General features: G+C 32.0%; 1 protein-coding gene across 1 annotated transcript in view; it reads right to left on the minus strand.

Moving 5' to 3' along the window:
* The window catches only part of LOC113511804 (cardioacceleratory peptide receptor-like), a 76,659-nt gene that overhangs the window by 6,104 nt on the left and 58,089 nt on the right, over positions 1-12,466 (minus strand). The window contains exons 8-9 of the mRNA XM_052896707.1: positions 11,808-11,903; positions 4,719-4,899 (exon numbers count right to left, since the gene is read on the minus strand). Of these exons, the coding sequence (XP_052752667.1) occupies positions 4,719-4,899; positions 11,808-11,903 (277 nt within the window). The remainder of the gene's footprint in view (positions 1-4,718; positions 4,900-11,807; positions 11,904-12,466) is intronic.

A 12,466-nucleotide genomic window follows, 5' to 3' on the forward strand; every position in this document is an offset into this window, starting at 1 on the left:
AAAGGATTCTTAGTAAAATTACATTTACAAAGTACTTTACATTTATAAAAAAAAAACTATTCTTTTGGTTTAAAACTTAGCGGGATTCATAATGATATTACCGAAGTGTGTTAATGTCGGAATTATTTGTCAATTTTCAAATGTAATTGAAAAAAATTTCAATATATCTGGTTAATTATTTAAAAAGTGCTCTGATAGCGAGATAAAATGTCAGTTATAGAATAAGACGTACATAAATTTATAGAATTAATTTAAAAGTACATATTTTCAAATAAAAAAGAATTTTCAGAATTGGTTTATATTTGACGGAGTTGACAAAAATAAAGAAAATCCACCACAGAATTGAGAATCTCTTCTTTTTTTGAAGTCCTTTGAAAAAGATACTTCAATACTTTTTTTTTTTTAAAGTTAACGAGCCTTTGAGATCTAATAGCTAAACCTGCAAGTAGCAAAGATTCTTATACATGACTCCTCTTCACTAACTGTAAAGGGAAATGTAACGACAATGATTACCATGGCGACATACAGAACTTTTTAAAGGATGAATATGGAATGGTAGTTCAGCCTAAACTATTAGTATACGCTGGTAAAGAGGCACCAGTGATTGAAGATAAATTAGAATGAATAAGGAACGGACTCGTTCCTTATGACAGTGTATGGGGGTGGCCTATGTTCAGCAGTGAACAGATTCTTGCCGAAATCATCACGATGGATGAGCAACTGACCTGATTTTATCTTTACCTATCATCTCTCATTGATGCTCCACCATGTGTATGATATATACCGTTAGCACAAGCGGAGTTATTACTCCATTTTTCATTTATAAAAAATCTGGTAAAGCAACTACTGTTAGTACTATTTCGCGATGCAAGTATTAATATTTTAAATGCAACAGAATAATCCTTTAAGCGTATTAAATGCTGCTTTCTTTTGGATTTAGAAAATTGTTATCTCTAAAAATGTAATATTAATTCCCGCTATCTGGCTTTAAATGTAGAATATTATATTGTTTCATTTCCTTACCTTTCGGGGCCTGAGGGTTATTAAATATTAACTTCGATTATATCTCTAAATTGTTATTTAAATTATAAACATTTATATCGAAATCTCGTAGTAATTGAATGTTACGCCAATTTTCAACAAACATTTTTAAACAATTCTAATACATTTATTATTAAGAAACACACACAAAAATACAACCGAATTGAGAACGTTTTTGGAATTACTTGAAAAAAAAAATGAAAAAATATTTATTTCGTAACAAAATTGATACAATACTAAGATCGTTGTTGTGACCTTCTAGTAAGTGTTATCACCTGTATCAGAAGGTCACGCTCCTCCATAAACATGCAAATACAAATCATAGTACCTAAAAATATACCCAAAGAATAGAGTGGCATAGGCTACTTTTTATCTCAGTCACGCGGCGAAATCGGGAGTAATAACTAGTATACTTTTAAAATGAATTTTTAACTATAACTACATAAATATTTAAATACAGTTTTCATTTCAATATGTATAGATATGAAAACAAAATAGGTAGAAGGGTTCCTTGAAAGTCGAACTTCAAAATGTCGCGAGAGAAAATTGCATACTAACACTTTAATGTATTCGCTTTCTGAAAATCTTTCAAGCATTCAGTATTATGGAGCAACAGCATGAAACACTTAAAAGCACGCTCGGGTTTTATGGGGCGAGAAGTGTGGTCGCATTAGATGTGATATCAGAATTAATTGAATCCTTTAATAATGGTCTTTCATATAATTACATTTAATCATACTTTAAAAGACCTTACTCGATGACAATTTATGAAAGCGTAAAGACGGAATTAGAAAGTTCACTTTGCCTTTCATTTTAGATGTAACGAAATCAGATACTATTTTTTTTCTTCAAAAATTTGGAATAATCTCCAAAATGATAATTATTTTTTCCCAAACACTAATCACAGAATATGTGGGAATAGATTTTACAACAATTCTAATAAAAAAGCAACTGCTACTAAGGTCAATGAATATATTTATATATAATATATATACACAAATTTCTTTATAATATTTTTTTTCTTTGAAAACTTTTTTCCAAAAATTGTACATCCGTAAAATTTCTCAAACAGATCATTTTATTATGAAATATTACAATAGGAAAATACTCAATCTGGCAACACTGCTTTGAGATTAAAGCTTCCGGCTCTAATATTGTTTTCACGAGCATCGATCTTGCATCGGTCATCATTCATCGAAATTGAACGACAAGGACAACAAGTGAAATGTCTAAACAGCGAGATCATTTAATTCATAATAATGGAATAGAACGTCGCGTGTGTCTACGTGTTATAATTAAAAAAATAACCTTTGATGGATCATCTGAGCAAATAATACTGTTAATCATCATCGTCATCATATCAGCCGTTATCTTTCCACTGCTGAACGCAAGTCTTTTTCATAGACTATCATAAATGGCAATTTACAATTGGGGGGAATTTTGCTAGTAGTTACCACGCTTGGCAGGTTTTTGGTGACGTTTTAAAAGGGACGCTTCTGCGACTATTAAATTCCGTTAGTCGCGTCTTACGACACCCACGGGAAAGGAAGTGGTGGCATATGCCGAGACCAAATAGCAGCACTGTTATATTATCATTAATTTTAGTAACTAATAAATTTTCTCATGCATCAATTTCCTTTCAATTTAACGGCTAATCGACTTTATATTAGACTAGCTGTATCCCGCAGTTACGCATATATGAATCAATACATAAAGTGTCGTATGTGCTAAGTTAGGATATAATCTATATGTGTACACCAAATTTCATTTAAATCCGTTCAGTAGTTTTTTGCGTGAAAGAGAAACAAATAATATATAAAATAAATATCCATCCATCCGTCCGTCAGTCAGTTTATCCATCCGAAACTTTCGCATTTATTATATGAATAGGCTTGGCGACCCGTTCTGGCTTCATGTGGTTTGAAAAAAATACATGGAAAAAAATAAATGGAAAATGAGCACATTTTCCATACAATACTATAGCTTTCTATAAATGAAAGAATTTTCAATAGCAATACCTATTTTATATTTTGTAGATTTTAGAATCCTTTCTTTTGCGAGAAATTTAAATTGCAAGCAGAAATTCTATAGAATTATTATATCATTAAATATTATACATATTAATATAATCAATCAAAGTGTCTTTCAATTATAAAATAATACCAAGTCTCAAATAAAACACTTAACCATTATTAAATTCTAACAATTAAACAATAATTTGAAACTTCGAGAAGCTGAGTGCTCCAAGTTTTCAAGCGATAAAGTCGATATTCAGTGTTTTGTTTAAAGTGAACGTGTCTTTATTAGTGTATTTAATTTAATAAATCATTTGGGAAGTTGACATTACGCTCGTAAATCATTGCTAATATTCGAGAAACCTTATTTAGTATTCGGGAAATTTGAGATACGATTAGATAGCAAGCGGATAGCGGATACTCAAATTTCGGCAATTAAAATGAAATATGGGGTTTAAATAAATACTTTAAATATTATTTTATTTTTTCAATATTTAAAAGTTATTATTTATATTTAACTTTACATATTTAGGCACTTATATACCAAATGTAGTTATAATTATTAATGGTAAAGTGTTCGATAGTCCTTTCAAACAAAATTTGTAACTTGAAATGCTGCTATTATTGCTATTTGTTTAACACATTAATTGCTAGTTAATTATGAATTAATAATTAAATTAATTGTTAAACAAATTAAATATAAGTTTGTACAAATTAAGAATTTAACTAATTATCCATCATTTTCTGCAGGTAACTCTTTTAGATACCGAAGAAATGCCTGTCAGGTTTCCAAAATATTTATCTTTATTACACATAACAATTTTTTTTAAATCTCTGTAATTTAGTCTTCAAGTTAAAATTTCCCCGAAGCTTTTTTAAAGGTACAGTGGTTTCTTTTTATCTTAATCTTTATTACATATAATCGCTAATTTTTTTATTATTTTCTTATTACCTTATTATTATTACGGCGTAAATGAGCAAATTTAACATCTCGGAATAGGACAGGAATTTATATCATAGCTATAATACAAAAAAAAAATGTGTATACACTTATACGGCAGTTAAATCGCTTTTTTAATTAATCCAAACCTCAGCTTTATATAAGAGTAACAAATAATTAATTCGAAACTACGACACAAGTGCGTCACCCCTCAAGCTGTGTAATCACAGATTAATTAAAACATGGACCGCGGAAGTGATATTGTTGTTAAATAAATAAATACATTTATTACGTCAGTAACCAAACACTTACTTAAAGATTTTTGAACTAAAATTATTCATTCATAAGTGCTTGTAAAAACTGTTTGTTATGAATTTCTAAAAATAAATATCACTGAACATATTACATATTTATTATCTGAGTCCTCAGGAATGGCAACGCATGGGGGGTATCATGGGCGAAGCAGTATACTCTGTTATGTCCATGGTACTGCTCATGTCTATAGGCGACGGTTACCACTTTCCATCAGGTAGACCGTCAGCTTGTTTGCCATTCTAAGTTGTATAAAAAAAATATAGATATTGTTAAGATAATAACAACCTTTAGTAACGAAAGAGTAGTGCCCTCTGGTGTTTAAAATTTCTAAGACGGTTTTGTTGCACACGAAGTACTCTGGCGTGGTTTACTAGATGACGGTTTAATACAATAAAAATATCATTTACCTGAGGCTAACGAATATTCTATTGGAGAATATGAAGTAGATGACAGGGTTGGCGGCGGAGTTGAGAGGCGCCAGGCTCTGTATGAGCGATGCTATGGCCACATTGGCTTGCGTATCAGGAATGTAGTCGTAGACTTGTAGCAGGTCGAATATCATGTATGGTGACCAGCAGAGCACGAATACTGAAAAGAAATTCAATATTAATTTCTGTCAATTAGCAGTCGTGTTTGCAGGGTTGTGTTTCGGTTTGTAGTATGGGATATGGCAGTGAGATTGCAGGATACAGAAGCATAAAACCTTAGTTTAATTGAAGCTGTTATTTTTCTTAGTGGAGCAAAAGACTGTTTTAAAGCAAAATCTCGATTCTCCATTCAAGATTCAATGTGAAGTATCTCGTAGTGTATTGGTATGCATGTTTTATGATTGAAAATTTTATTTTAGTCTGTGTGGCTGTGTTTCGGTTTGTAGCGTGGGGTATGGCAGTAATATTGCAGGATACAGGAACATACAACCTTAGGTACTTAGTTTAACTGAAGCTGTTGTTTTTCTTTGCGGAGCAAAAGACTGTTTTAAAGCAAAATCTCGATTCTCCATTCAAGATTCAACGTGATGTATCTCGTCGTTTAATGGCATGTGTGTTTCATGATGAATTTTATTTTCGTCTCATCAATGATAATGATTTTGGGAGTGTTGTGATGACTGGTATTTAGTACCTGCTGAAATGTTTTTTTATCTTTCTATTATTTATATATGTCTTTTAGTATTATGACATTATTTGCATTATTAATTGTTTCCTTGCCATTCCATTTCATTTAATATAATATTATTATTTTTTTTATTTTAACTAAATATACTTTCTTGAACCTATAAGTCTATAGTTAGTTTATAAGTGTAGGTGGAAGGTGTAATTCGAGTTGTCTCAGGATACGTTTTGCTCTAATATTGAGCTATTTTTCTCATAGTAACTTAATCAAGTAGCTGTTTCAGTATTATTAACGATCTCGTACTGATATTTGAAGGGCAAATAAGTGTGGAAGAAGTTTGTATTAGTTTAGTGTATCTATGTACTTTGCGTAGGACATCTTTGATAAATTACTTATAGATACTTGATTTAGAATTTTTTTTTATACAACTTAGAATGGCTAACAAGTTGACGGCCCACCTGATGGAAAGTGGTAACCGTCGCCTATAGACATGAGCGGTACCATGGACATAACAGAGTATACTGTTTCGCCCATGACACCTCCCATGCGTTGCCATTCCTGAGGACTTAGGTGTTGTTATTCCTCTGTACCCAGTAAATTTACGCTATATCCCACCCTTCAAACCGAAACACAGCCATGCAAAACAACTGCTTCACGGTTGAAACACGAATGGGACAGAGGTATCCAAGCAATCGATTTTTGTACAGTCTCCCTCTGGTATACTTACTTGAGTACTTATGTGTAATTGAATCTATACTATAGTGTCTATGTGTGTGTGGGTTATACTGTTTTGGGGCATACTAGTATAAATATCTATTTATTTTCCTAACACTTCAAACCAAAATTATTTGTTTTGCTTTAGTTTTGTTCATGAAGGATTGCTACTTATCCTCAATTCAACTTTTTTAAGTAGGTATAATTTGTTTTAACAATAAAAATATTTTATTCCATTATTAATATTACATATGTGAAAGTTTGAATCAGTACATTGCTAGAAAATATCCTTAATTAATTAATTGGTATTTGATTAAATATATATTCGGTTTATAAATAAGTATAAAAGGTTTGCAGAAAAAATATTTCTATAAATAAGTACATATTATTTATAATACATATACAAAGATATTTATTTATACATTAAGAATCTTCTGCATATTAATATTATAAAGTTAATTTACAAATATGTATTTATAGATAAGATTTAGGGAAGCGGTAATAACTTATAACATTCGGCAGCTGGTTAAACATAAAAGTATTTCGGGTATTACGGAGCGATCCAATCTCCCGGCATTCAGAGGCCTAATCGCGTTCCCGCCAAAAATTGGACCACGCCAGAAACCGATAACAAAATCTTGATAAAAATGGTAATCCCTAATAAACATGCTAAATCGTTTTCAACGAAGAAAGATGGAGGCAAATCGAATTTTCTATGGCGAGATAAAAACTTCTTGATTACTAATGTTGTCTGTAGAATTTGAAATTTCTCCGGTAGACAATAGTACGTTACTGCAGCGGCCAGCAACTGAGGCATTGATGGACGAACGTGCAAATGTGGGCCGAGGCGTAGCCGAGGCACAAATACGTGAGTCCATCAATGCCTAGTTGTGGCCAAGGCTTGTATAGTACTTTTCTCAAACAATGCGCGGAAATCAAAAACACAATTTTACTTTTTAAGTTCAGTGACGAATAACGAACAATAATATTTTTTCACGTGCCGTAATGTTCCTTTGTTTTTTTTTTCAATAAACAGCTTTCTATTTGCAAGCCAGTTCGAAATTTATATAAAGCCTTTTACTAGTTACCTCCTTGGTAGCCATGTTTCGAAGTAAAAGGTCACTGCATTTTTAAATTACAAGACAGATCTATATGAGTTTACATAGTAATTTATCTGGCCGCAAAACACGACAGATATGGATTTTCATACAACTTTTGCCGGTCGCTGCCCGCATGTATCTGGCCAGTACGGCAATTTTGATTTATCTCTAAGAAGATTGTTAAAATAATGCTCATTTATTTCCAAGCATGTTTGAGAAAAATAATATTCGTCTATCAGAATAATATCGATTCACCTATAGACTGTATCTATTGATTTAAACGTAACGTAACCATACCATCGCCATATGCTTGTTTTACCAGTGATATAAAAAAAATATCGATTTTATTGATAGTATTAATATGAATGTTTATAATTAATCGACTATACAGGGTTAAATCAAATTTGTTAGTTGTTTGTTTTATTAAAACCAAAATTTCCGTGAATTACCTCCTCAAAAACGGCAAACTACGTGCCGTGTTGGTATGAAAGGCCCAACATGATAATTATCAACAGACAGTAAGTTTAAAATTATTATTACAATCATATCAGTCGTTATTTTTCAATGCTAGGAAGGGGAATCATATTTAAAACACAAATAAAAATTTTGTAATACCAAAAAATTATTAATTATATAAATTATTTATTATTTGGTCTCAATCACACTACTAATCGATATAAATCGGTACCCAATGATTTAATTAAGCAACACTAGCGACTAAATGTTTACAGGTTTCTAATTAATTTTGATTTTTGGGATGTAATAATGTACAAAAAAAAATAGTTTAATAGTTGGTCGAAATCTCAATGTTTGACCTACGTTGTATTTTATGGCTTTTTTATACACGTGAAGGGTATTTTAACAAATATTTTCATGAAAATTGATAGAAATCTGTTCATTGTATTGGCCGTCTTTTCAAATGAAATTTAAAAGCAGCAGGGTTTTGGAATTCTTTTATTTTTTATAGCTATGTTACGCGATTAAGTCTCTTAATTTGAGAATCTTTTTACAATCAATGTAATCGGTTAATTTAATATATATATTATATATATATATATATATATATATATATATATATATATATATATATATATATATATATATATATATATATATATATATATATATATAATAGATAAGTGTCAATATTAGTATATACTACAAAAGGTGAATTTGTTTACAAGGGCATTGTATACTTTATACTATGTCCATACCACGTGGAATTTGAGTCTGTGTTACCTACTGTTGATGTGTAATTGCGACTCGTCAGCAAGTATGGATATTAGTCTCCAGGGATAGCTTATGTAAAATCAGAAGACGTTATACAACGCTCAACTACGATTGCTAACCTACTTGCCAAGCGTGGCAACTACTGGCAAAAACCCCTTTATGGGGGAGGCCTATATTCAGCAGTGGACAGTTAACGGCTGATGTGGTATGGTATTATTATCCCTTAGAGAGAAGAATGACGAAACGAAACTTGACATCGTATTCTATAATTTGGAAGCATTCCTTACGATTGAAAAGGTGATGTAAGGTTAGAAAAAAAAAACATAAATAAATACAAGACGCTAACGTTTATTTACGCAGGAAACTTGTGCGTTGATAAAAGATTATGGTAGTTATAAGTGTTGTGACACCATCAAGTACGTACTTCTTCGATCGTTAATGGTGATTTTTATGTGAAAAGTGAGAAAGCAATAATAACAACAGTATCGTTCAGTTACACATGATAGATGTGATCGTAAACCCATTTTATTGTATAACGAATTTGGTCTTATGACGTTAGTAATTCTAACTGCTTTTAAGCATAGTTGACCTCTTTGTTTTTTATTGTTATAGTATTATTTAGATCTTAGCCTATATCACAGATTTTAATGTAGTTTAGGTATTTATACTTTCACAATCACAAGCATGCTTGCAAGTGCATTCGCACGCTTGATTTAAGCATGCTCGCACGCATGCACGCTCGTACGCACGCATACACACACGCACACACGCTCGCCTGCGTGCCCGCACGTACACACTCATACACGTGTACACACATATGCATATAATAAACGTTTACCCAAAGCAATTCACTCTAATTTGATTATACAATTTTTTAACAATATTATACTTCCACAATCAAAGCAAATAGAAATTTCGTTGTAATAACTCTTAGATTACGCTCAGGACATTACCCAAATGCAATATTCGCGTTTCTTATGAAAAAAGTTAATAATCAGAATTGTGATATTTGTAACACATTGGATGATGTTCAGCATATGATATCCGATTGTACGAAATATAAAACACAAAGGAAAGTATTGATGCAGAAATATAGTCTGAGATTGGTATATTTTCAAATATATTTGCAGATCCACATTCCGGAATAGCAAAATCTTTTATTACTATATTTGTGTATCAATTCCCTTTATTAAAGTAGACAACTAAGATATTATGTATTAATGTTTTAAGTAAGTGAGGTATTTTTTAAAATTAGGGTATGATGAGGCTAACATATCCTTATAGGATAAAAGTCTCTAAATAAAAAAGATTAAAAAAAATACTTCCACAATCACAAATACGCTAATACGTGCGCACGCACGCTTGATCTAAGCACGTTCGCATGTATGCACGCTCACATGCAGGCACGCACACACGCACGCACTTATACACACATACGCATATAATAAATGTTGACTCAAAGTAAGCAAATTCACAAAATTAACAAACAACTATGATGATAAAAAATAATTATTGATGGGCATGTCGGTTATAATAGTATGTATCAAAGGCATATTTTAGTGCTCGTGATTATAGTGTACTCTCACATCGAAGGATAAGTGTAATGTCAATTATTAAAAAAAATCACGAAAAATTGTTATTCCTGACGCGGGACACTTCGCCCGTTATATTATCATATCAACGTGAGAAGCATGGAATATGTCATTAGAAAAAAAAAAACTTGATTTTAGCTGTAAAAAAATTATGAGATAATTCGATTCTATGGCGTCATTTTCTAAACATATCTCTAAAATCAGTATTTCAATTTAATGTCATATCGAAGTCTTAATATTATGGACCAATGTGAATTGTATTTCTAATAGAATTAAGTTAATATTATTATAACATTAGTTTGTGTTACTCTAGAAAATAATCAATATATCATAAAGGTTTTAGTGAATTGTATTCCAGAATCAACGCCATTGTCAAATCATTTACTTTATGATGCATATACATAAAGAATCCTATAAAAACGTAATCATGTACTTACATTAATCATATTTAATGATATTGCTTTTACTTGCGTCGAATACATTTTTTCCATAATTCTATTGACATGCATGTCAGCTGTCAGTCTTTTAGTGGGTGTTTACTGACAGTATTTAGGTATGTTTGCACTGTCATGTGTGTTGTTAATACTTGACATGTAGAATGATATTAATTTACTTATAAAATGTTTACTAAACCTAAATAAGAAAAAGCTAAAACTTATGTTAGATATTATAAGGTACTTTTTAATAGATGATAATGGAATGATAACTCCGCCTACGCTAACGCTGGCAGGACATCAGTGAAGGGTCATCATGATATCAGCCGTCCAGTGCTGAATGTAAGCCTTCCTCATAAGGGGATTATAAGGGGGCCCTCTAACAGGGTATATTTTTTTTATGAGTAAAGATGGAATGGTAACCCCGCCTGCGCTATCGATATAGTGACAGATAATAGATGAGGGTGAAAGCAGGTCAGTGAGCCCGTCGTGAAGAATTCCGTAAGAATTAACCACGATGGTTTCCAGGGGGAATCAAGTGGAGGTCAACTGGGTATATTGCTAGCAATGGAACTGTTAGATCCCATTACTAACAATCCCTTTCCCTCCAACGGGGTATATTACTAACGAGTAAAAGGCATTGTTCCTTAAATAATCACAGAACACAGAAGCGTCACAAACAGTCCTCTAAGTTGGGATGAGGGGATTATTAATAAAGGAAATTGTACTAGTCCACGATTTAGACGATGGTCACTAGGTGGTCTATGTGAAAATCGGCCTGATATATATTATGAGCGATAGTGCTATTAGACTTCTTTCCTCGACCAACAACTACTTTTATCATACGCATGAAAGGTATCGTGGGTATATGTGTGTGCGTGTATGTGTATGTGCATGTATGTGCATATGCGTGTATGCGTGGGTGTGTGGTGCGCGTGGGTGCGTGATGCGCGTGGGTTCGTGGTGCGTGTGTAGGCATGTGCACTGGCGCACGCGTGTGTGTTTGTGTACGCGTATGTGTATATGTGCATGGGCGTAAGTGCGTGTTTTATAATGTCCGTAGTAATCATGACTGGCAATTATTGCCGCTTTCCATCAGGTGAGTCGTTAGCTGTATTGCTATTTCATGTTGCATGAAAAACATTACGCCATTACATTACAGAGGTTTAGATTGTCATAGTATCCTTATTAATGTTATAAATGTGAAAGTGAGTTTGTTTTTTTGTTACTTCTTGGTACCTTAATATCCCAATCTGGATCAAATCATGCAGACGAAGTCGCGGATAAAAACTAGTATCTAAATAAAGATCACTTACCAAAAACAATAACAAAAGTCATCTTAACGGTTTTTATCTTAGCCTTCGGTATAATACCGCGGCTGCTCGCCCGGCGACTGTCCAAATCGTCACTATCTGAAAAGAAATACTCATTATTAATTAATTTTTAACAGTTATTCATAATTAGGACAAAAAGAAAACATATTATGCGGCCCTCAAATAATAATTGAGATAAGGGAAGGAAGATGATGATGATACAGTATTGATACAGATCTATGTACGTACAACATAGAAATTAGTGTAAAAATACCGCTATCAAGAACTTAGGACATATGGGAAATATATAACAAAAAAATTATTTTCTCGACTCTAGTATAATTGTATATTTTATTAGCTGTTGATACATTACTTCGTGCGACTGGATTTTCGAAACAAGAAATTCAACAAAATAGACAAACATATAAAGTACATTTGTGAAATGTCTATAATGGAACTATCTTGTTTGAACTCATACTTTTGAGGAACCCAAACCACAAACCACAATACACAAACTATAAGGCAAAAGGATCGCATTACGCACGTATTAACTTCTTGTTCATAAAACCTTCTACAAACCAATTTTAGATATCAAAGTGTTGTGTTCCTTTCTTTCAAATTAAGAATTTAGCGCAAGATAAATAGGCAAAATACTTCAATAG

This window comes from Galleria mellonella, unplaced genomic scaffold, assembly GCF_026898425.1.
Source record: "Galleria mellonella isolate WM207_F2 unplaced genomic scaffold, CSIRO_AGI_GalMel_v1 utg117, whole genome shotgun sequence".
NCBI lineage: Eukaryota > Metazoa > Arthropoda > Insecta > Lepidoptera > Pyralidae > Galleria > Galleria mellonella.